This window comes from Oenanthe melanoleuca, chromosome 15 (assembly GCF_029582105.1).
Source record: "Oenanthe melanoleuca isolate GR-GAL-2019-014 chromosome 15, OMel1.0, whole genome shotgun sequence".
NCBI classification, from domain to species: Eukaryota; Metazoa; Chordata; class Aves; order Passeriformes; family Muscicapidae; genus Oenanthe; species Oenanthe melanoleuca.
In genome coordinates this window covers 10,233,331-10,255,501 of record NC_079349.1, presented here as the reverse complement: position 1 = coordinate 10,255,501, position 22,171 = coordinate 10,233,331, and the positions used below count along the sequence as shown (strand labels likewise).

The 22,171-nt window shown below is 49.5% G+C and overlaps 3 protein-coding genes across 7 annotated transcripts in view; all 3 read left to right on the top strand.

The window, feature by feature from the left end:
- Positions 1–12,324, top strand: part of PXN (paxillin) — a 45,800-nt gene extending 33,476 nt beyond the window's left edge. For all 3 annotated transcript variants that reach the window (XM_056504225.1, XM_056504226.1, XM_056504224.1), the window contains exons 7-11: positions 6,807–6,977; positions 7,322–7,495; positions 8,055–8,136; positions 8,486–8,634; positions 10,573–12,324. In XM_056504225.1, the coding sequence (XP_056360200.1) occupies positions 6,807–6,977; positions 7,322–7,495; positions 8,055–8,136; positions 8,486–8,634; positions 10,573–10,839 (843 nt within the window). In that variant the 3' untranslated portion in view covers positions 10,840–12,324. The remainder of the gene's footprint in view (positions 1–6,806; positions 6,978–7,321; positions 7,496–8,054; positions 8,137–8,485; positions 8,635–10,572) is intronic.
- Positions 12,325–14,228: 1,904 nt separating this feature from the next.
- Positions 14,229–17,778, top strand: RPLP0 (ribosomal protein lateral stalk subunit P0). 2 transcript variants are annotated; one of them, XM_056504222.1, is made up of 8 exons: positions 14,229–14,338; positions 14,536–14,639; positions 15,014–15,189; positions 15,287–15,374; positions 15,636–15,782; positions 16,222–16,407; positions 17,050–17,190; positions 17,545–17,778. In XM_056504222.1, exons 2-8 carry the CDS (start codon positions 14,586–14,588, stop codon positions 17,707–17,709), a joined length of 957 nt encoding a protein of 318 aa, XP_056360197.1. In that variant the 5' UTR covers positions 14,229–14,338; positions 14,536–14,585; the 3' UTR covers positions 17,710–17,778. The 2 variants fall into 2 exon arrangements, with proteins under 2 accessions (XP_056360197.1, XP_056360198.1); XM_056504223.1 differs by having other exon boundaries at positions 14,333–14,429.
- A 323-nt stretch (positions 17,779–18,101) lies between these two features.
- The window catches only part of GCN1 (GCN1 activator of EIF2AK4), a 38,222-nt gene continuing 34,152 nt past the window's right edge, over positions 18,102–22,171 (top strand). Inside the window, exons 1-4 of one of the 2 annotated variants that reach the window (XM_056504359.1) lie at positions 18,102–18,142; positions 19,713–19,815; positions 20,832–20,895; positions 21,446–21,577. In XM_056504359.1, the coding sequence (XP_056360334.1) occupies positions 18,125–18,142; positions 19,713–19,815; positions 20,832–20,895; positions 21,446–21,577 (317 nt within the window). In that variant the 5' untranslated portion in view covers positions 18,102–18,124. The remainder of the gene's footprint in view (positions 18,143–19,712; positions 19,816–20,831; positions 20,896–21,445; positions 21,578–22,171) is intronic. The other variant, XM_056504361.1, reaches the window with a different exon arrangement.

Genomic DNA, 22,171 nt, shown 5'->3' with positions numbered 1-22,171 from the left:
GATAGCCCTTGGATTTGGATGGAAATCCTTTGTGGATACATTTCTAAAACTGAGAAGGCAGAGTCTTGGTCTTAGGTTGACCTGCTGTGTGAGCTTGTCCAAGTTGCTGTTCTGAGTCTCCCTTTCTAGGAAAAAGCAGTAGTACCACTTTTTCTCCTAGAGTTTAGTCAGGAACCACTGGAAGTGGGGGAAGAGGGACCAATGAACTTCTGTTTTCAAAATAATTTGTAAGTCAAGAAAAACCAAAACCTTTGTATTAGTTGCTCTTTTTAGAATGTTTTTTGGATCAAAATTAATACTGATTTTATTACAATGTCAGTGTGGAAATTTTGGCCTAAGGGGAATAGGGTAATCTGCCACCTAAGCAATGCTCATAAAGGCATGGAATGACTGACAGGCTTGTATAGATTCAGTGTGTGTCACTTCCAAGATGAGATTAGTGATGTGAATAGAACAAAGCCCATGTCATCTGCTCTTGCTGTGGATGCCCCGAAGCTTTGTTTTCACTGCCATGAATTCAGTCAACTGGAGCATTTTATTAGTGTATCAAGAAGAAAATATCATGCTTTATTATATTCATTGATTGAATTTTTTGCAGCTTTGGAATATAAAATTTACATGTCTGTGAGTAAGTTAACGTGACCTTTATTCACAGTCGAGACACTCTTGGGTTTGGAACTGGCTTCCCAGCAGTGGCAGTGGCCATGCCATGCCCCCATCACAGCTGCAGGTGAACACTGCTCTGTCATTGAGGAGGAGGGCCCAGGAAAAGGATCCCAGTGGCTGTAGAACTCGTGAAGATCTATACAATGACATAGTGGTTCTGCTCTTTGGTGTTTCATTTTTCTTCCTTACTCTTGGAAGTAAGGATTTGTGTCAACACAGCTTTTTGATTTGGAAGTCATATGGGTATATTCTTCTTAAGGATTCTTATGATGCTTAATTCTGTGCCTTTTTTTTCTTATGCTTATCTCATTATGCTTATGTCATTATCTTTTTCTCTCCTTATTCCTTCTATCTCTTTTTTTGCAGACTAGTTCCACTATGTCTCTGATTTCTGAATCTTCCCTAGAACCGGTTCCCAGTTCAGCAAATGCAGGCTCCAGCAACACTCCTCACAGTTTAACAGTGCTGTCCCATTCCAAACACCCTTCTGCAAGTCACAGTGGGAACTTGACAGTGCCAACATCTGTCTCCTCTGCAGATCCATGCATTGAGGAAAGCAGTGGCACTGCAATTCTGCCTTTGTCAGGGCGTCCTGCTGCCCCTCCACCTGTGCCTCATTTAGTACAAACTGTCCCTGTGCCCCCTCCACGGAGCTCCTCTGGTTATGCTACTCGTGGGGAGCAGGTGGCCTCTGCAGGCTTAGTTCAGCTGAACAGAAAGCCTGACTCTTCCAAAAATACTTCCCAGGCTGCACCAGCTACTAGTGTGAAGCTCCTCTGTAGATCTGCTGATGTGGAGGCACGGGGCTTAGGGTATGACATGGCAGAAGAGACTAAGAAGGAGCAGAGAACTGACCCCAAAATCTCAAGTGTACCCATTTCAAATACTTTGAAGGGGCAGATACCCAAAGAGCTGCATCAGCAGGGAGCACTGACAGACAGCTCAGCTCTTTCCTCCCAGGACAGATATGTAGAAACAGCTTTAGATGAGCTGTGGGCCCTGGAGCTGCCTGCACATGTGCCAGAGGTACATGCAAAGAATGACAATGTTTTGGATTCTGTTAATGAACCTTCTGTTGTTGCCCTGGATCGGTGGGATGTCTTCCCAGACACTAAAAACCAGCTGGGCTTTGTAGTGAAGCAAGGACAGGAACTAAAGGCTGAAGTGCCACGTGAAACCAAGGCACACCACTGTCCTGATCTGGGCAAGAAGAGGCAGGGCAGAGACACAACTCTTAGGAAAGCAGGTACTGCTAACATGAACAAGGCCAAAGGAGACCAGGAAAACGAGCAGTTCAGAAGCTCTGCAGTCACTCTGAAAACTCCTGAAAACTTTGGCAAGGCTGAATGGGATCTGCCATGTGTCTCCAAACCAGCCATTGAGAGGATTTCTGCGTCAGGCCAGGCAGGCACTGAGTGAATGTAGGAGTAGGGCAAGTCCTAGCCGGGACTGTTGTGCCAGCACACTAACAGTGTGTGCGTGCAGTGAGTGTGCCGGGTTCACCCCACTAACAGCACGAGCTCTGAGCGGTGTCACTGACAGCTGCATGTCACGGGGCTTCTCAACCCCTGGCTTTATCTTGTGGTTTCTCCTGTATGTGGTTCAGCAGCACAGAACATGGCAGTTTGTAGGGATTTCCTTGTGAAATGCACTTTTATTCATTAACTGGGGTAAGGCTCAGTCCACAGAGACCTCCAAAAAGCTGAAAGGGCTGTTTCATGCTACTGATTGGGATGGCAGCTCCTCTGCTCTGCTTACCTTTTTAGGTCTCATAACTGAAGCTGTTAGTGTTCTTCCTTTCCATGCTGGAAGTACACTTTGTGCACCAGATATCTCTGACCAAGAGCCTTGTGCCTGTCAAGGGCAAGCACAGGGAGGCAGCTCTGTGTCCTTGTGATGCTGAGGTTTCTGTAATGCTCAGTGGAGTGCTCATGCTGCACCTCCTATCTTGGCTTCCCGCTGGTTAATCTTTCCCTTCCTTTTCTAGACAGTTATTTTTGGCTGCTGTGATTATCCTTACAGGGTTTTTCCTTGCACTGAGTCACTGTTCTGGGCTGTGCCAAGAGGAATTTTGGCATTGTGGAATAAATGCCATCACTCTTCCTGCTTACAATTGTCACTAATGTCTTTGAGTTTGTGCTGTTGCATCTTGGGTGTTGCTCTGACATTGCTCTTCTCTGCTGATACTATTGCATTTGTCATTTAGATTAAATCTTTAATCAAGAGGACAAAAGAGACTGCAAATGTGCATCCAATGTCTCGGGACCTGTCTCCAAGGCGTAAACTAGGTCCTGCCATATTCCACAAGACTGAGTCCCAAGATCGCTTGATTGAGGAACTTCAGGACAGACTGGGCATCGATACCCAGGAGCAGGAAGAATGGCAAAGCCAGGATGCCTGGCTGACAGAGGGGGTCATTGTCACTGCCAGGCCCCGGGGGGAGGAGCAGAGTGGCAAACAGCAAGTAGAGAAGGTAGAAAGTGGGGTCACATGCACTGGGAAATTCCAGCATGTCCCTCTGTCCAGACAGCATTGTGTGGAGGTCCAGGTTGACTTTCTGAGCATCTTAAATAATACAAAATGAAGAACTTACTCTTTCTATTCACCTTGTCTAGCCTGAGAGGGAAAGCAGCAGAGGGTCCTAGTTCTGGATGTTTAAGAACTGGAGTGGGATCTGAGGGGACTGCTGATGTTATCTGTTGATGCAGTCTGCTGATGTCACATCTCAGATATCCATGTGGGGATTATTTTTAAAACTGCACTGGGAAACTTGACACAGAGGTGTGCTTTGTGTTGTCCAGTGCTGCACCTGTGCAGGGCTTTCTGAGGATGGGTAAGACGGTGCTCTTCCTTAAGCTACAGTGAGCAGCACCTTTTCTAGTTCCCTTCTCTTTCTTGCTGCTTTTTCCCCTTAGATAAACGTACTGGTAGCAGCCAGCCTTCCTGTTAAAGGATGTGCTTGTTGGTTCCTCTTTGGATTTATTCACCTTTCTTCTTCCTTCATGTCTTTCTAGGTGGTTTTTCCTCCAGAATCCCCGCTCCTCCCCAGGAGAGCAATCTCTGTTCCAGCCTCTTCCCAGCTCCAGGCTTCCAAAGAAACTGCAAAGATAGTCCCTTCTAATGCTGCTCCTTCTCCAGCCTCTGGCCCTGCACCACTTCTCTCACTCCCGCCTCAGCCTTCCTATGTGTCATCTACCCCAGCTCCTAGTCCAGTCTCTTCCTTCAGCTTGGCTCCTCAGCCTCTCTTCCAGTGGGAAGCTTCTGATAACGATTATCATGAGGTTTCTGTTGTGAGCACCCCTCCTAATGAAGACCCTAAACATTCCTGTTCTCCCCAGACCTGGACCCTTAGCACCAAGGCAGTTGTCTCTGTTGGCTGTCAGACTGAAGATGAAGCTTTCTTCCCAGAAATGCAGGCAGGCTTCTCTGTTCTGGTTTTTGTTTTTAGCAGTATTTTCCAATCCGACTACTGCTTGTAATTTGACAGCTCAGTAGATACAGTGTTCAGGTAAAGGTTGGTATGAACTGCTGGATGGGAGAGAGGACTCGTGGACAATAATCCCAGCTGTAGCACTCCACAGTACATGTGTGTGCAATAACTTGCTGGGATATGTGGGTCCTGTGTGTCCTGACAGCCACTTTGTGCAGCAGGGACTCTTATTTCCTTCTGAGATTATAAAGGTAACTCTGAAACACAGCCTGCAGCTCAGCAATCCTCTCTGTGTTTTCCCTTTTAGGCAGGTGTCCACTGTAGGAGTGGATTTGGGGAAGGAGATGGCATGGTCAAGACCTGGCTTCTGCATCTCCTGCCAGGGAAGGGCTGTAGCTCCAGGGTGGTGGCAGTCTTAGTGTGTGCAGTGCAGTGTTAGTGTACAGGCAGCTGTCAAGCAGTGAGCAAGGAAACACCTCTGCATCTTGACCTGTTGTACCTTCCAGGCGACCTCTGCTCCTCCCCTCATCCGCAGTGCCAGTCTGTTGGCTGCTCCTGCACCCCGGGGCCCCACAGCCCCTGACAAGGCAGGATCCCCTTTCTGTTTCCTCAGCATGGTGTGTGCTCTTCTGGTTGATGAGTGTGCTGGGATCTGCTCCTGAAGCTCCCAGCACCATTAATGTGGATAATATCCAGTATTGCATGGTTTGCTACTCGTAGAGCTCCTTTCTGAACTTGAGTGATGGCAAATCTCATGGGTGAGGGGTGGGCATTTGAAGGGCCTTTGCATGATCAGTTTATGAGGATGGTATGCTGAGTGTCCCCTACAAACAGCATGCATTGTGTACAGGAGGTGGAAACAAACCTCCTTCAGGTGGGGGCTCATTTGTGAGCTGTTAAGAGGGCTGGATGGCCAGGCCAGCTATAAATGGAGGTGTGCACAGGTATTTGTGCCTGCTCTGGGGTCAGCCGTGACTGGCACGAGTGTGTGATCCCTCCAGGTCACTACAAGGGTCAAGTGCTCTGTTGCTATGTGTTGAATTCATCTCATCTCACCTCCTTTCCTCCTGGATGGTATTTATCACTTGTGTGTGGTATCTGTGCCTGCCCATAACCCCTGGCTAGAGCAAGAGAAGCTGTGATTCTTCCCACACAGTGCAGCCTTTTCCTCCCACTGTACCCTGCAGGAAGCCTGGGTTTTATCCTGGGGCTCTGGACAGGCTTTGTCTCCAAATCCCTGTTGTCTCCCTCTGCGAGAGTATCCTTGCAACTGTGTGTGTGCTTTGAAGACAGTCACTGTGACAGTTTTTGGTAGCAAATGTGTGTTATATGGTGAAGAGTTTGTTTTAGGCTGAGGACACTGGGGTGTGATGGGGCTGCTCTGTGCTGCTGGACTAGGAGAGGTTCCTCCAAGGGAGGAGAGAGGAGGGGAAAAGCTGTGTGTTAGGATCCATTGGGAGTCACGTTGCATGTGAGGCAAGGCTGGGGAGTGCGTGGATGTGTGTGTAAAAGCAGCTAAATTCATGTATGTCATGAGAATGTTTATACAAATGAGCAGAAACTAGGATTTGTCATTGAGTAAACTGGTCAACTGCAAGGACAAGCAGCTGCAGGACAGGGAATAGAGCTCCTCCTGTGGCTGGAAAGGCAGGGTCTGCCGAGGCTTGGAGTACTGCAGCATGTCCCTGCTCCATTGGCTATGCTGACAGCAGGCTAGTAGGTTGTTCATAGGCATAGATTCTGTCTGTTTAATTTACTCTCAGTAAAATAAAACGTGCTCTAAACCCAACTTCTTTGTGTGTCTCTAAACCTAACAGTAGCTGTGGCAATACCAAGTCAGCTGAAATGATCTTTATTTCCTTGCTGGGGTTTGTCTGCAGAGGATGCTGTGGTGGCCAAGGAGAACATATGCTTTGTTTATAAGTTATGAACCTCAGTAAAATATTTCTCCCCTCCTCTGGGAAGCCTTTCCAAGTGGTGTGTGCTGTGGTGGTGTGTATTTCAGAAAGTGCCTCTGAGACAAAGTGTACAACTCCCCTTCCCCCCTGCAGTACATTTCCAACTACAATACACGTGGCAGCCCTGTCTGCTGGGATGCACTGCCCTCTCTGTAGGTAAACAGCAGCCATCTGGGAGGGAGTTATGTCCTTCCTGCTTCCAGTAGCTTAGCTCAGTCATGGGGTGAGAACCACCTGAGAGTGAGAGAGACTTGACAAGCAGATGTGCAGAAGGTGGTGCAAAGGGAGAAGATTTTCTAGCTGAAAGGGAGGTGAGAGGAGGAAGAGAAAAGCATCTCTATCGGAGAGGAAAGACAACTGAGAGCAAGAGCAAAGGAATGGAGAGAGGTCAAGGAGAAGGGGCCTCTGGATGGCGCCTGCTTTGTCAGCTGGCCAGGAACTGATGAGGTAAAGGGAGGCTTTTGGCAGAGGCTTCAAGAGCACTGTACTGAGTGCCTGGGATGTGCTAGTGACTTCTGCTGGATGTGCAGTGAAAGAAAATCAGATCCTCAGTTCACAGCTCTGCTGTTACATATTTCGGTTCTCTGCATGTCTGCATGTGTGTACTTAATCTTGGCTCTCACCAGCTTCTTCAAAGAGCGTAGCTGACTCCTGTCTGTCTCTGCAGAGGGGTCATTGGCAGCAACAGCAGGCATTTATCTGTTAAGCATGGCAGCATTCACCTTACAGTATTTGTTTTCTCTTACCTGCAGTTCATGGCACAGGGAAAAGCTGGGAGCAGCTCCCCTCCATCCACAGCCTCCAAGCCTGGCAGTCAGCTGGATACCATGCTGGGAAGTCTTCAGTCTGACCTGAATAAACTGGGTGTAGCTACAGTTGCCAAAGGTGTCTGTGGAGCCTGCAAGAAGCCTATTGCTGGGCAGGTGAGTTGAAGGTGCTGCCTCATTGCTGAACCTTGGGCTGCAGCTGGGAGTAATGGGGAGGGCTTTTTCGTGAGGCTGGAGAGACTGGAGATGCTGGAGAAACTGAAGTACTCTATTTATCCACTGGCTAGGTACGCTGTAAGCTCCTCCAGTGACCTCTACCCTGCCCCTGAGGGACTGCCCTCTCCTGAGATGATAGGTAATTCAGTTTTCATGCTACCCCAGTCCAGGGCTCACTTGAGAAGTAGAACTTGTCATTCTTACTGACCTCCAGCTGGTATCTTGTCATGTGGTCTAGGGCAGGGAGAGATAGAGTTTTTCTCCATAATCTGTCTTCCCAACAGGTGGTTACAGCCATGGGGAAAACCTGGCACCCTGAGCACTTTGTCTGCACCCACTGCCAGGAGGAGATCGGCTCTCGGAACTTCTTTGAGCGGGATGGGCAGCCCTACTGCGAGAAGGACTATCACAACCTCTTCTCTCCTCGCTGCTACTACTGCAACGGGCCCATCCTTGATGTGAGTTCCTCAGGGGAGTCATGGTGCTGGCAAGTTGCTGCAGGCCTAGGTGTTAAAATTCCACTTCACCCATGTATCCTGGGTGGAAGATTTTGTTCAGGGATTTCTGTATTTGTTTTGTCCTTGCTTTGAAAGGGAAACAACTTGGCACAGCCAAATTCTTACACTAGTGAGTGGAGTTGGTCCCTCTTACCTTTGCTGAAGTTCCTTCAGAACCCCACATTGCTCTGTCATTCTGGTAATGATTCCTCAGCTTTTGTTGTTGGTAGCCTGTGGTAGCAGGCACCAGTGCTGGTCCTGAGGACTGGATGGGGCCCTGTGAAAGGGAGGAAGCAGTGCCTAAGATCCATTTAGGGTAAAAAAAGTGTGCAGTGGGAAAGTCTGAACGAGCCAGAGGCAGGGGCGAATTGACTGCTCTCTAAAGGACAGTCTGTTTTAATACTTGCTCTTGTCAGCACCAACATCCATGTGGTTCTCCCCTTTCTCCAGCCCCCTTTACTCACCTCCAAGCTGAAGCCATCATTTACATGATCTGCACTTTGTGTTTTCTTCTGAACAGAAAGTGGTGACGGCTTTGGACAGGACATGGCACCCTGAACACTTTTTCTGTGCTCAGTGTGGAGCTTTCTTTGGACCTGAAGGTATTGCTGGTTTATGCAAGGGGAAAGCAATCTCCCCCCTGAACTGCAGATGAGGGAATGAGGCAGAGCTGCTGCTGGGGTACAGCCTGAGGCATCACAGGGGAACTGCTGGAGTTCCAAGGGAGCTGTTTATGGGGGAAGGATGGTGCCAGTAATCATGGCTTCTCCCTGGGGAGGAAGAACATGCCTCTGCTGGGATGGGAAGGGAACAGAATAAGGAACAGCTCTAGCTGCTGTGTGTGTTAGCAGGGGGAAGGATAATCTGTCCACGTGGGTTATCCTGCACAGGTTGTGTGGCCACAGGTCAAAATGGGGAGCTGATCCCTTTGCCTCTCCTCTCCTTTGGCAGGATTTCATGAGAAGGATGGCAAAGCCTATTGCCGCAAGGACTACTTTGATATGTTTGCTCCCAAGTGTGGAGGCTGTGCCCGGGCTATTCTGGAAAACTACATCTCTGCCTTGAACACCCTGTGGCACCCTGAGTGCTTTGTCTGTCGGGTAAGAAACCCAAGGTCCTTTGCTGCTGCTGTGTGACTCCTCTTGTTTCCACCCTGAGGCATCTGGTCCCATATCAGGGAAAGGTGTCTGTGGGGTAGTGAATGGCAGCCAGCCCCACAACATAAAACATGCCAGCAACCAAACACCTTCTTGTTCTCTGTCTGTTAATAGTAAACTTTTGAGTTGCTTTGCTCTTTCTGTTCCAAGCTGCAGTTATGGGCTTCTGCAGCAGCTCACAGATAAAGAGAGATATTTTCTGTGACCTTTAAATAATTATAAGCTAAGCTTCTCTCTGAGCACTTGCCTCAGCAATCAGATTTTGAGGATCTTCCTCCCATGCCCCATCTGACAATGAAAACTAATGAAAGTGACCTTGTTCAGACAAACATGCAAGTCAGTGAAATAGTGGCAGGCTCCATACAACAGGCATAATAAACAGGAATACTGCAGATGAAATGCTTGACACTCTTTCAGAGAGCATTGCAAATATTAACTCTTACCGTCCCCAAGAGATGAGCCAAATCAGCCACTCCTAGAAGTGGGAGAGAAGGCAGAAACCAGATCAAGCAGCCAGAACCACAAGCTGCTGATTCCTGTTGTGATGCTCAGAGCAGACGGTCACCAGCCTGTTGGGACTGTCTGTGGCTCCTGCAGTGCTGTGCAGAATGAGGCAGAAGATGTGCCTGACTGGGGTGGGGGGGCTATGTCTTTTCATCCAGACATTGAGACTTTATCAAGCAGTTCTGTTTTCCTTTTCCCCTGCTGCGGCCTGAATTAGTGAGGTCAGCATGGATTTCTTCCAGGCCACAAGATGTGATTCTCTTCCTGTTTCTGCAAAAGCAGAGCAAAATTTTTAGCTGTCCTGCTGACTGGGGAGAGACTGTTTACTGAAGTAACTGTCAGCATTGGTAAAGTCTTGGACTCGCTGCAGGCAAACTGCATTCTCCTGGTATTGCAAGTGTTCAGCTGCCCATGGCTCTGCATGCTCTTGGCTGGACTCTTGTCCACATGCTGGGAGTCAGCTGTGTTTGATACTCAGTGTGCTCCCTGGGGAAGAGGACAGAAAAACCAGGATTCAGGAAACTGGCTCCTCTGGGTCTTGTTGCTGATATATTTGGTAAATCTGGCAGTGTCCTCCACTCTTTCCCTTACTCTGCTGCCTCAGTTTTTGACTTTTACAAGGAAAGGAGTGTCCCCAGTCTGGTGGGGGGGATGGTCGCTGCTTTTGTTGCAAGTTCTGCAGTGAAGTGTCCTCAGCTGCTTGACACTGAGGGGGAGGGAGCAGCTCCCTTATACTTATTAGCACATAGCTGGTGTATCCTCTTCCCCTTATCTATTCAACATCATTAACACTATAGAACAAACAGTTTCTCCCAGCAGTGACCCATGAATGTCTGGTGGAAATGTTTCAGAGTGTACCTGCCTAATGCCAGCCATTCTGGAGAGGTCACTCATAAAGATTAATTGTGCCTGATTTTCTCAGCTGGAACCAGTCCCATACTCATCAGGATTCTGCTGCATGAAAGTCTGTGTTGGTCCTTTATTCTGCTTGTCCTTGTGGGGAAGCTAGAATGAGGAAAAAAAATGGGAAGGTACTGCAGTGTTTCCCATCTCAGGGCAGGAATATTCTCTTATTTCCTGGCTGGACACATCTGGTAGCTCATCCATGGTATTTTCTTTGTAGAAGTGAAGCCAGCTGGGTGAGTGAGCTGGTTAATTCCCTTGCTTGTGTCTGTCCATTTCTCAGTCTTTTTTTGGAAACTCTTCCTGATGGACAGAGTTGGGCTCTGGATAACAGGACAGTGCTGAAAGGCAGCACTTCACCTGCCCACAGCACTGTTGGATTGTGCCATAGAACAGAGGATGCTTGTAGATCTGGTTCTCCCCACTACCCCAGCTTCTCATACAACCTGTGTCCTTTGCTTTGTCCTGCTGCAGGAATGTTTCACCCCGTTTGTCAATGGCAGCTTCTTCGAGCACGACGGGCAGCCCTACTGCGAGGTGCATTACCACGAGCGCCGCGGCTCGCTCTGCTCTGGCTGCCAGAAGCCCATCACAGGACGCTGCATCACTGCTATGGGCAAGAAATTCCACCCAGAACACTTTGTCTGTGCCTTCTGCCTCAAGCAGCTCAACAAAGGAACCTTCAAAGAGCAGAACGACAAGCCCTACTGCCAGAACTGCTTCCTCAAGCTCTTCTGTTAGAGGCACCATAGATGGGCGCTAAAGCATCTTTCTGCCACCCCCTTGGCAGTTCTGTCTCTCTGAACATTACTGTGATTTAGGAAATCTTACCAGGCAGGGGAGGAGGGGGGTGGGGGGTGGGAAGTGCTGCTATGGAGAGGCAGTAGATCCAGAGATGAGATGGACCATTAAACTGGAAACGCCCTTGCTGTGTCTCAGAAGAGAGAGGCTGAGATCCCTCATTATGGTGTGTGTGTCTGTGTGTGTGTCTGACAGCTGAGTTTAGCTCGAGGGCTCGAACAGGGAGATTTTCCCAGCCCCCTCCTGGCAGCAGGAGGCTTTGCCAGTACATTTCAGCCTGTGTCAGCTCTCTGAGCAAATGGTGACACTTGCAGACAACACAACCCTCTCTGCTTTGACACCTCCTTCTCAGGCTTTTGCCTGCACGGGTGCAGGGTGAGTGACAGCAAAGCGAGGCCACCCTGTGACCTCCGTGCCACCCTGGCTCTGCTCACAGAGTTACACAGTGTGTGTGACTTGCTGACACTAGAGCATCAGCACAAGCAGCCAAGACCCTGCAAGGGTCTCTCCAGTTCCATTACACTGTAAGGAGATAATACCACTTACTCTTTTTTTAATTAAGAGGAATCAAGATATTACTGTGTGGGGTGTTTTTCTTTTTTCCCTAGTTTGTTACTCCCTTTCTCAATGCCTTTCCTCAGCACACTGGAGCAGGAGGTGGGGTAAGCCCCAACCATCCCTCAGCACTGTTGTGCTCTCCTGTGGGGACATGCTGTGCCAGGCAGCTCCACAGGCACCCAGGCCAGCTCAGGGAATCTGCTCCCCTCACCTACTGCTCCTGGAAGAGAGGAAGAGGCATCACCCTTCTTTTAGTTAAGGTGCAGAGAGCTTAGAGCAGCCTTTTTCATCCATCCCTGTCATGAGCGAGAGTGACGTGCGTGTGTTTTATCTGGTCTGAAACTCTCCCATCTATCAAGGCCTGAATCTGTCACAAGAGTGGTGAGAAGGAAAGGGTTTAAGAAGCCAGGAAAAAAAAAATTCCTAAATTTATATCCTTTCTTCTTCCAATTTGCTAATGAGACCTATCAGCCCCTTGGTGTTTCCCTTTTCTGTGCTCTTGTTAAATATGTTCTACTGAGAGATGCTACAGCAATAACCTTTTATATTGACTGTTACTGGTATAACAAGTCCTGGGGGTCAGGTGTGCGTGACACACTTGGAGTTTTACTATCAAAGTGAATACTGTATCCTGTCTTTGATAAGAACTGTAGATTTCTACACTGATTTTGAATTCATATCTAATTTACTTTTAATCCTCTTATACAGAAATTGATTTTGAAGTGATTTTAAGAAAGCAACTTTTATATCAAGCTGTGCTGTTCTAGGCAGTTTGCCAGTTGTGCTGGTTTACTGCATCTGTAATCTCAACGCTTTATTAAGCCAAACTAACATTCAATATTTCCTTTTTGTTGTGGGTTAGGAGGGGATGGAATCTATGGACAAGGGAACGTGACTTGTATTTTTTTTTCCCTAGCACAGGCAGGTGAGCTGCCTGTTAATAGGTTTGGGTTGTTGGTTTTTTTTCCTCTTCTTTGAGTAACCTAAAAGTGTAATTTTGTTTTTTTTGTAACGTGTAAACTGCTGTATTTGAAATCACCTGCCGTTCTCCCAAAGCCCAACTTCCAGGATGTTAAAAGTGAGTCTTAATATGATGGTATGGGGGAAGGAGCTCAGATCTTTGCCCTTGGTTTCTCTTCTTCAGCTGCCTGAAACCAAAACAGGGTTAACTGGGGAAGGGGCTCCTTTCTTTCTGTGCAAGAAGGGTCTTGTGCCTGAGGAGTACAAAGTGGGAGACAGTCTGTTCCTGACTAGCTGTGCAGCATTGGGCCAGTCACTAAACCTTACCGTGCCTCAGTTTCCCCATCTGTAAAATGGGGGCAGTTTAGCCTGGATTTGTGAGGATATTGTGAGGCCTAGTTCATGTTTGGTAAAGCAGTTTTAGGTCTGGCTGGAGGGTGCTATGGTGAGGGAAGTATTGTCCTGAAATTCCCAGTGGTACCAGCACTGGGAGCAGCGTTTGGAATTACTGCTCCAGAGGGCTGCAGCTCTGTCACCATTGGCATCCAGTTGTGTTTTGCAGCTCGGCAGGTGCATTATAGAGGTCCAGGGCAGCTGTGTCAGAAACCAGTTCTGAAAGCCATGGTCACTGTCCCATGTAACCTCATCATGGTGCTGTGCTGCCCTGCTCAGGTCACTGACATTGTCCCACCGCTTCCCCTGACAAACCTCAGCGTGTGGGTTTGAAGCTAGAGGAGCTGTGGGAGCACTGGAGCTGTGCCAGCTGGGCTGAGCACAGCTCTGGGAAATTGCTGAGGCAAGAGTCCTTATACATTTGCCTTTTCATCTTGTAAGTCTATTTGACTTGAAATGGATGTTCCTAAACTGCCTGTGTTTATCTCGCTGGAAAGGTCAACTTCCTTGATGCCGCTGAGGGGACACACAGCTGTTGTGTGCAAGTGCCAGAGAGGGGTGAGATGTTTCTGGCACTGCCACTTAGTGTGATACCTGCAAACTGTGTAATTCTGTGCCTCAGTTTCCCTGTCTGGGAAGTCTTTAACCTACCTCACTGCTAGCTGAGGCTTTGTCAGTGACACTTGTGCACACCTGGGTGCAGGGTGCTGAGGGGAGGCTCCTCTGGCCTTAGTGCTTAACCGAGATGATGTCACACTCACCTTCTGCCTTCATCTGGTGTCTGATATGCTGGGATGCCACACCGGTGCTACTTCCGAATAATGCCAGGTGGTGGCTGTCACTGCTGTGGGTGTCCAAATCGCCTGTTCGTTCAGTGCAGGTGCGGCTTTGGGGAACACGGCCACTGTTTGGGTGTGGGGAGCGAGGGCCGCGGGCGCTCTGGGAGGGTGCGTGTGTGCACCCCTGGGCCAGGCGCTACCCCTGAGGAAGGCCTTTCACATCACGTCCGGGCTGGGCTGGGGGAAGCTCGCTGGGTCGACAATTATTTGATTCTTTCCTCCCTTGTAAACTTCTAACTCCGCTTTTTTTTTTTTTTTTTTTTTTTTTTTTCTTTTCCCCTCCATTTAAACTTGCAGTTACGCCAATAAAATTTTTACCATGATAATTACGCTTGTGTCGCGGTTTTTTCCTGGCCCGGAGCTTGTGAGGGAGCGGGACCCCCCTCCTTAGGGCTGAGGGGCTCGTGAGGGGAGGGGAGGGAGGGAGGGAGGGAGGGAGTGAGGGAGGGGCAGTGCGCTCCTCCAGCCGCCAGGGGGCGCCGCGCGCCCGCCCGCGCCCGTTCCCCTACGGCCTTCGCGCCTTCCGCTGGCGTCACGCGGTTTCCACAGAGCGGCGCATGATTGACGTGCAGAGCAGCCAATGGGCTGAGGGGAGGCAGCGCCGCGGAGCTCTGCGATTGGTCATGAGCCGCGGTATAAGAGGAGACAGGCCCGCCCTGCGGCCCTTCTTTCCCGGAGCCCTCGTGGAGGTGCGGGCGCGGCGCGGCGGCTCCGGGGCTGGGGCTGGGACTGGGACTGGGACTGGGCGGCCGCGCTGAGGGGAACGGACCGGGAGCAGGAGTAGGGTCCTGGGCCGCGGCCGGGCTGTGGGGTTGGAAGCGCTGGGCCCCAGGGCGGAGAGAAGGAAAGGGTAGAGACCCACCTGAGCCGCTCCTTTTCCTGGCAGGTCCTAGCTCGTCTTTAAACCCACCGGGCGATCCTTGGAGCACCGCCGAGATGCCCAGGGAAGACAGGGCTACGTGGAAGTCCAACTATTTTATGAAAATCATCGTGAGTGTCGTCTCGGAGCCCTCGTGGGGCGCTGCTGGGGCAGGGGGAGCCGGGCGGGCCGGGCTGTGGGGGCTTTTAAGAGAGATAAATGAGTGCTATGGGGTGTCTGAACAAGTTCCTGGCACTAGGAGGAGACTTGAGGTAGTCCAGATCAGGCATCCTGAGAATGCCGTGGCGCTTGCAGATTTGGTCAGGGATGTAAGTTGATGGCTGAGTGAAAGATACGGCCTAAGCCACACCCAGCCTCACTTGGAGCCCATCATTCTCAAACTTCCGACAGACTTTTTTACGTTTTGACGTTGCTGAGGTTTTAATGCTGCTCTGTGCACTGCTCCGTATTTCTTTGTATAGTTACGGTACTTTTTTTGCTATAGCAACTCCTGGATGATTACCCAAAATGTTTCATTGTGGGAGCAGACAACGTGGGATCCAAGCAGATGCAGCAGATCCGTATGTCCCTGCGTGGAAAAGCGGTTGTGTTGATGGGGAAGAACACGATGATGCGCAAAGCTATTCGTGGTCATCTGGAGAATAACCCTGCGCTAGAAAAGTGGGTAATGCTGCCTAAGGGCACATCTGGGTCCTCTGTCTTGGAGGAGGGGAAGTTGTCTGAGGAGTAAAACTGAAGGCTGTCATGTTCCTTTTAGGCTGCTGCCTCATATCCGTGGGAATGTGGGCTTTGTCTTCACTAAGGAGGATCTGACTGAGATCCGGGACATGCTGCTGGCTAACAAGGTAAGGGAAATCAGCCCTCACTGCATGTTTAGGCTGAGGTGGAATGCAAAATAAAACTGAGTCTTCACTGTGAGCACCTGTTTAGTAGGAGTCCTTAAGGGTTGGGAACTGGCCCCTGCAGTCTTAGCCAAACTGCTTAAGTTAAGCTGCCTCATTGTGTGTGCCTGGGTGCTGTTTGTCCTGGAGGAGCATGTCAGGGAGGGGGGATCCTACAAGATCTGAGTTGAGCATTCTTGCTGCTTCTCATCTCCCCGCTCTCAGGTGCCAGCTGCTGCCCGTGCCGGTGCTATCGCTCCTTGTGATGTGACTGTGCCAGCTCAGAACACGGGCCTCGGACCCGAGAAGACCTCCTTTTTCCAGGCCTTGGGCATCACCACGAAGATTTCCAGAGGGACCATTGAAATTCTGGTCAGTGAGCTGCAGTTGTTTGAACTGTTCCTTGACTGGGAGGTCTTGATTGTGGTAGCTGAGGGAGCTGTGAAGGCCAAAGCTCTCATTAGTGCCAAGATGTTGTATGAACAGTGTGATTATTGCATTTTGGGATCTGAAGGAGAGTGTCTGGCTTGGCTTCACTGTGCAGTGTGGGAGGATTGAAATTCTCCATCACATTTGCAGGGGTGGGCTCTGTCAGAGGAATGTGCAGGTGAGTTACCCGTAGGTAATGCAAGAAACATGCTGCCTTTCTCCTGGCCAACGTGGACTTGTTTATGTGGGGCTTTCTCTGCTTGTAGAGTGTCTTGGTTGTGCTGATTTGCTCCTCCAGTTCCACTGTCTGGGTTTGTATTTCACTGCTTTTATGTGCTGGACTTCCTTGGTCGTATTCATTCCTTTTCCCTGATCCCCTCAGAGCGATGTGCAGCTTATTAAGACTGGAGACAAAGTGGGTGCCAGCGAAGCCACTCTGCTCAACATGCTGAACATCTCCCCGTTCTCCTTCGGGTTGGTGATCCAGCAGGTCTTTGATAATGGCAGCATTTACAACCCTGAAGTGCTGGACATCACCGAGGAGACCTTGCACAAGCGCTTTCTGGAGGTGAGTGCCACAGCCCTGTCCCTCGTGTTCTGCCTCTCTGCTCTGGGAGCCAGCACTGCCCCAGAACGAAGTGTCCTGTCTGGTGTTTTCCACAAGGTCCTGCAGAGCTAGGAGCTCTCCCTGCTTCCATAAGGATCTATGTGTCAGGGAGTACCTTCCTATACAAACCTTCACCTGAAGCTGCTTCAGAAATCATTTAAGGCCAGTTAAAATCATGGAATATCCTGAGTTGGAAGAGCCCCATAAGAAATCATTGAGTCCAACTCCTGGCCTGCACAGGACACCACAGCAATCCTACCCTGTGCCCGAGAGCATTGTCCAAATGCTTCCTGAACTCTGGCTGCCTTGGGGCCATAACATTCCATGGGGAGCCTGTTCAGTGCTCCACCACCCTCTGGGGGAAGACCCTTTTCTTATTATTCCACTTAAAACTCCACTGACACAGCTTCATGCCTTTCTCTCAGGTCACTGGTCAGCAGAGTAAATCTTGAGGCCTTGATTTCACTGGAGCTGTTACCAGTGTGCATTGCATGCTTTCCATTGCGTTGGCAGTGTAAATGCTGTCATCTGCCCATCCTCTGCATTGATTTCCAGTCCAGGTTAATTCTCAGACCACAGAAACACGAGTCTGTCTCTTCACAGGGTGTTCGTAATGTTGCCAGCATCTGTCTGCAAATTGGGTACCCGACCATCGCGTCCGTGCCCCACTCCATCATCAATGGGTACAAGCGTGTGCTGGCCGTGGCTGTGGAGACTGACTACACCTTCCCACTGGCAGAAAAGGTAACGGCTGGCTAACGTGCAGAGGGGCACGTTAGAAATGCAGCCAGGCACAGTCACAGCCTGTCCCCTGGTTTGAGAGGACTGGGACACGCCTGTGTGTCTGGAGAAGGGGCACTTGCTTCTATGTGTTGTGTACAAATGGCAGGAGAAAGCTGATTTACCTGGTGTTCCTTTGGGGTTGTTACCCTCAGCAAAGCTGAAATGTCTTTGGTTTTTCATATCTGCTAGTGATTAGTGGACCTGTTTGGATTCTGGCAGGCTGCAAGTGCTGCCTTCTTTTATCATTGCAAAGGTTTGGTCCTGCAAAATGTTTTATTCCCTGTGAGTTTACATTTTTTCCCCTCACTTTTGCAGGTGAAGGCCTTCCTGGCAGACCCCTCAGCCTTTGTGGCAGCCATGCCTGTGGTAGCTGAAGCAGCTGCACCTGCTGCTGCCGCTGCTGCTGCTCCAGCGAAGGAGGCAGCGAAGGAGGAGTCGGAGGAGTCTGACGAGGACATGGGATTTGGTCTCTTTGACTAAGAGCAGCCACCCTCTGCCTTTGTCAGAGTTGGTCCGATGGGAGAAATAAAAAGTTATTTTACACCTTCATGTGTGCCTGCATCGGTGGTGTAGTCTCCGTATCAGCTGGGGTTTGGGAAAGGTGTAACCTGAGGGGCCCGGCGCTGCAGGGCGATGGTTCTCGGGCCGGGCACAGCAGGGCAGGGGTTGTGCTGCAGGGGAGCGCTTGTTCTGGGGGCCCCAGCGCCGCTCCCCCGGCCGGGCGAGCACAGGCTCTGCCTGCAGCAGCTCTGGGCGGTGCAGCCGCCGCCCGTCCCGTCCCGTTCCGTTTCCCCGCGCGGCGGGGCCGGGGCGCTCGGGCCGGCGGGCAGCGCCCATCGCCGCGGGCCGGGCCCGCCCCGGAAGCCGCTACCGGTTCCGGGGTCGCGGCGGAGCAATGGCGGCCGACACGCAGGTGAGTGCGGGACGGGCCGCGCAGGGTCCGGTCCGGCCGGGGGACGCTGGCGGGGGCCGCGCCGGGGCCGAGCCTCGCCCCGCTCCCGCCCCGCCGCGCCCTCGGCCCGTCCGCGGCGCCCGGCCCGGTGCCGGAGCCGCCGGGGGACGTGGCAGCCGGGGCGGGCCCCGCCGAGCCGCCCGCTCCGCGCCGAGCCCGGCCCGCGGGAAGGGAAGGAGTCCCAGGAACCCGGGCAGAGCGGGGCCTGGCCCGATCGAGCCCGGCCCGAGCCGCTGGTCCCGGTTCGCAGCGGCCGCGCTGTGCCCGCTCCCTGTGCCCGGGCTGCCGGGCTGCATCCTGAGCGCCTTGGGACGCTCCCAGCATCGGGTCCGTCCTTGTATCAATACTGCCTTTGTTCTCTGTATTTGTTTGCGGTAGCATTGCTGGTATGCTGGCTGTGTAATGTGTACATAAACATCCTAGAAAATAAAATACAAACTGGTAAAGCCAGTCCCAGTGGCTTTTCCGTGGACACTCGGTGGGTAGTGGAGGTTTTGCAGTTTGTGTAAGTCATTGAGATGCTGTTGAGGTCCTGTAGCGTTATAGATAATTTATATTTTAAATTTCGAGACTCAGGATAATTTTAACACGTTTTTCATGTCTGCACATCTCCCTGCTCATCATTAAGCAGCATGAGTAAGTGCAGCTTGGTTTGAGTTTGCATATGATGAACTCATGTAATTGAAAGCTTTCAAAGGAGAGCAGGTTCTGAAGCAGCTGGTTCTTTTGGTTCTGGTGTCAGTGACGTTTTTGGTCATCCTCCGCAGCTCAACCCAGCCTTACTGTTCAGAGGTGCAGCACTGCTTCCAGCCAGTTTTTCAGGGCACCTGTGGTGTGAAATGGTCACAGTCCCAGGGAAGTGTGGATGGACTTTAAAGGCCAGGAAGCCACTGCAGAATTAGCATTTCAGCATGCCAGCAAAAAGCTTCACTGGAAGCAGCTTTGAGGAGCTCTTAGAAAAAGATTTAAAAGGGAAAGAACAGTTTTCAATGAGTTTCTAAAGACATGCTCATTCAGTGCCTTTCAGAAAGATTATCTAAAGTTGCTCAGCTTAAAAGCTGAATTTCAAAAGCCTTTCCTGCAGAGCTATGCTTTGTTTTATGTAAATGCAGAAAACCTGGGTGTGTAGGTGTCCCTGGGTTGTCTGCACTTCAAGTCCCCTTTGGGACTACCTGGACTTCGGGAGAGAACATACAGGGAGAAGCTCCTTTGGATTCTGGAAGTCACTATTTTTTGCTTTTAAAGGTCCTGTACTCTAGATTGTGGGTCCTAGCTCTTTCTCTGGGTTTCTTTAGAGGGGTAAGTATCTCTTGCAGAGCATGAGAGCACAGATAATTGGAGAGCAGTTGTCTCTCAGCCCTGGGGAAGGAGTTTCACAGTGTGAAGCACAGTGACCCTTCCTTGGTGGATGCTCACATTTGGGCACTAAGAGGTCATGTGGCAGCAAGTGACATGTTCTGCTTGCCCTGGTTTGTGTTCTGTGGATTGATGTCAAAGGCAGTCTGATGTTTTTTCTGCTTTGTGGTTTTAGATTTCTGACACACTGAAGCGGTTTGCAGTGAAAGTGACTACAGCCAGCGTGAAGGAGCGGAGAGAGATCCTCAGTGAGCTGGGAAAATGCATTTCTGGGAAAGGTAAAAGCTTGGGAGCACTGTTCTGTTTACCCGGGTGGAGAAGAATGTTAAAATGTTTTGTTTCAAAAGGCTGTGTGAGGGTTGTTTGAGGGAAGGGGCTGGCAGTGTTTGGAGCTAGTGCTCCATCACAGGGTTAATTCCAAGCATGAGGTTTGTGAGTAGAACAGAACCCCAGCTTTTGGCACATCTTTTTCCAGTCAGTAGTTGTGATGCCTTGGGTTTTAACTTTTGTATTTTTCCAGAATCTCTGCTGCTTAGTGTGTAACTCTGAAACTTCATATTGGTGTTAGTAAGTTCTCTTCACAGGGGAGTTAGAGCAATCCCTTTCTAGCTAGAGAATCAAGGACAGCTGGTACCCAAAAATCATAAACAATGGTGAGAGAAAGGGGGCAAGGCAGGGGGCTGAGACTTATAGCCTGGGGCTGTGGTTGGAGAATTTACCCCAATGTGTGGATGAACCAAAACTTACAAAAGTGTAAAGACTCATGACCAGGATCCATCCTGGATTTGATTTGATTTGAGTGTAGCCCCGGCCGGGCTCTTGCACTGCCCAAGGTGAATCCTTTCAATAAATAACTATTGTATTCCTTTTGCTCTCTCTAGAGCCTTTCCAGTCAGTAGTTGTAGCATTGTGTATGTTAGTTCTTCATTAAGTGGAGTTTCTTTCATGACTCTTGCTTGTTCTTTTAGTACTCGTGGAATATTTGCATACATACATGTATAGAGATGGGGAGTGTTGAGGATTACAGATGGTCTTAATAAAACAGCTGAAGCAAATCTTTTGAACTTACTTCTCTCATTTTCTGAAGATGACCGTGTTTCATGTGTTCAATTTTTACCATTATTCTTAAAAATATGCATAAAATGTATGAAAAGAGCAAACTTCTATTGTGATTCTTGCAAGCAGTTTTGTAGTTGTGAACAGTTTACTGATTACAGTCATGAAGTGAATCATGTTTGTGTTAAAGATTAAGAGCTCAGTGATTGATGAAGTATTTTGAAATACATTGTTACAGATCTCCCAGAAGGTGCAGTGAAAGGCCTTTGCAAACTCTTCTGCCTTACTCTGCATCGATACCGGTGAGTAAATTGATGTGGAAAGGCTGTATTATTAATCTGTCAGTATTTAGTAGTTAAATTGGTCTGGAGCATCTGGAAATGTTAGCAGGCAATGTCACAGAGATGTAAATGACTCTAAAGGATGTCATCTTGTAGTTACATTCTCAGGGGAGGATTGACATTAAACAATTTTACAATATTTGCCTTGCGTTTCGTCTTTAATTTTGAAATTTAAACTTTAATCCTGTGGTTCAGTTTGCAAGAATGAACACCCATCTCCTTGTGAAGCAAGACTGAGCTGTCTTTAGATGCCTTTTGGTCAATTTTAGGTGGGATAAATCGTGTTGTAGAGGAGCTGTTCAGAGCCCATTTTCTTCTACAATCTGCCAGAGGGCCTCCACATAAGTGCTGTTGCTTGAGGAAGAGAATGGAAGTTTCTGCCAGAAACTTCTCCACTTAGCAGAACAGCCAGGATAAAATAGTTATTAGCTTGACTGCTGAAAAGAGAAAGCAGAGCCCTTGCTGTGGTGCAGTGTGCAGGTTAGGATGTTGATGATCCTGTTTGTCACAGGGATGCAGCGTCCCGCAGAGCCCTGCAGTTGGCCCTTCAGCAGCTCGCAGAATCCCAGCCTGAGGCCACGGCTAAAAACCTGCTGCACTCTCTGCAGTCTTCAGGAATCGGTGGCAAGGCTGGGGTGCCCAGGTGAGTTGCTTTGTGCAGGAGCAGTTCTGAGTTGCTGGTAGTTCCTCCTGTTCAGAATGCTGCTTGGCAGAGGTGTTAAAAGCCTTTAGAAACAAAGCTGTTAATGCTGTTCAGATCCTCTCTTGCCTCTTCCATGCCATCTGGGAAAGCAGAGGGAATATCCTGGTATAACTGCTGGTGGATTGGGGCTGAGTTACATTTTAGCCTTTGTTAAACTTCAGCTCTAGGGAGATGAGGAACAAACTCTTTTAAGAATCAGTCTCCAAAATTATTAGGAAAGGGAATTTCATCACCTGTCAAATGTTCGGCTGCCTCTTGTGCCGTTTGGAAGCTTTGAGTGTCAAACCAGAGCTGAAACAAACAACTTCTGAGGGCTGATTATTCCCTTTAAAAACTAAGGCTTTAGCTGCATTTTTGTGTGATAAAATTGCCTGTCAGTAACTTGGGCAAAATGGGTCTGTAATGATCTAGTATTATGTAACGGTCTGTATTAAATGGTATTGTAATGGTATTGTAATATAATGGTCTGTATTCATGGTCTGTATATTCTGTAATGGTCTAGTATTATTAAAAGTTATGTCCTGGGAAGTGTAG

Bases quoted from the DNA above. Each gene is read 5' to 3' on its own strand.
- RPLP0 (XM_056504222.1), top strand. From the start codon at position 14,586: ATGCCCAGGGAAGACAGGGCTACGTGGAAGTCCAACTATTTTATGAAA. The intron at 15,190-15,286 runs GTGGGTAATGCT...TGTTCCTTTTAG, and splicing joins AATAACCCTGCGCTAGAAAA to GCTGCTGCCTCATATCCGTG. The intron at 16,408-17,049 runs GTGAGTGCCACA...GTCTCTTCACAG, and splicing joins TGCACAAGCGCTTTCTGGAG to GGTGTTCGTAATGTTGCCAG.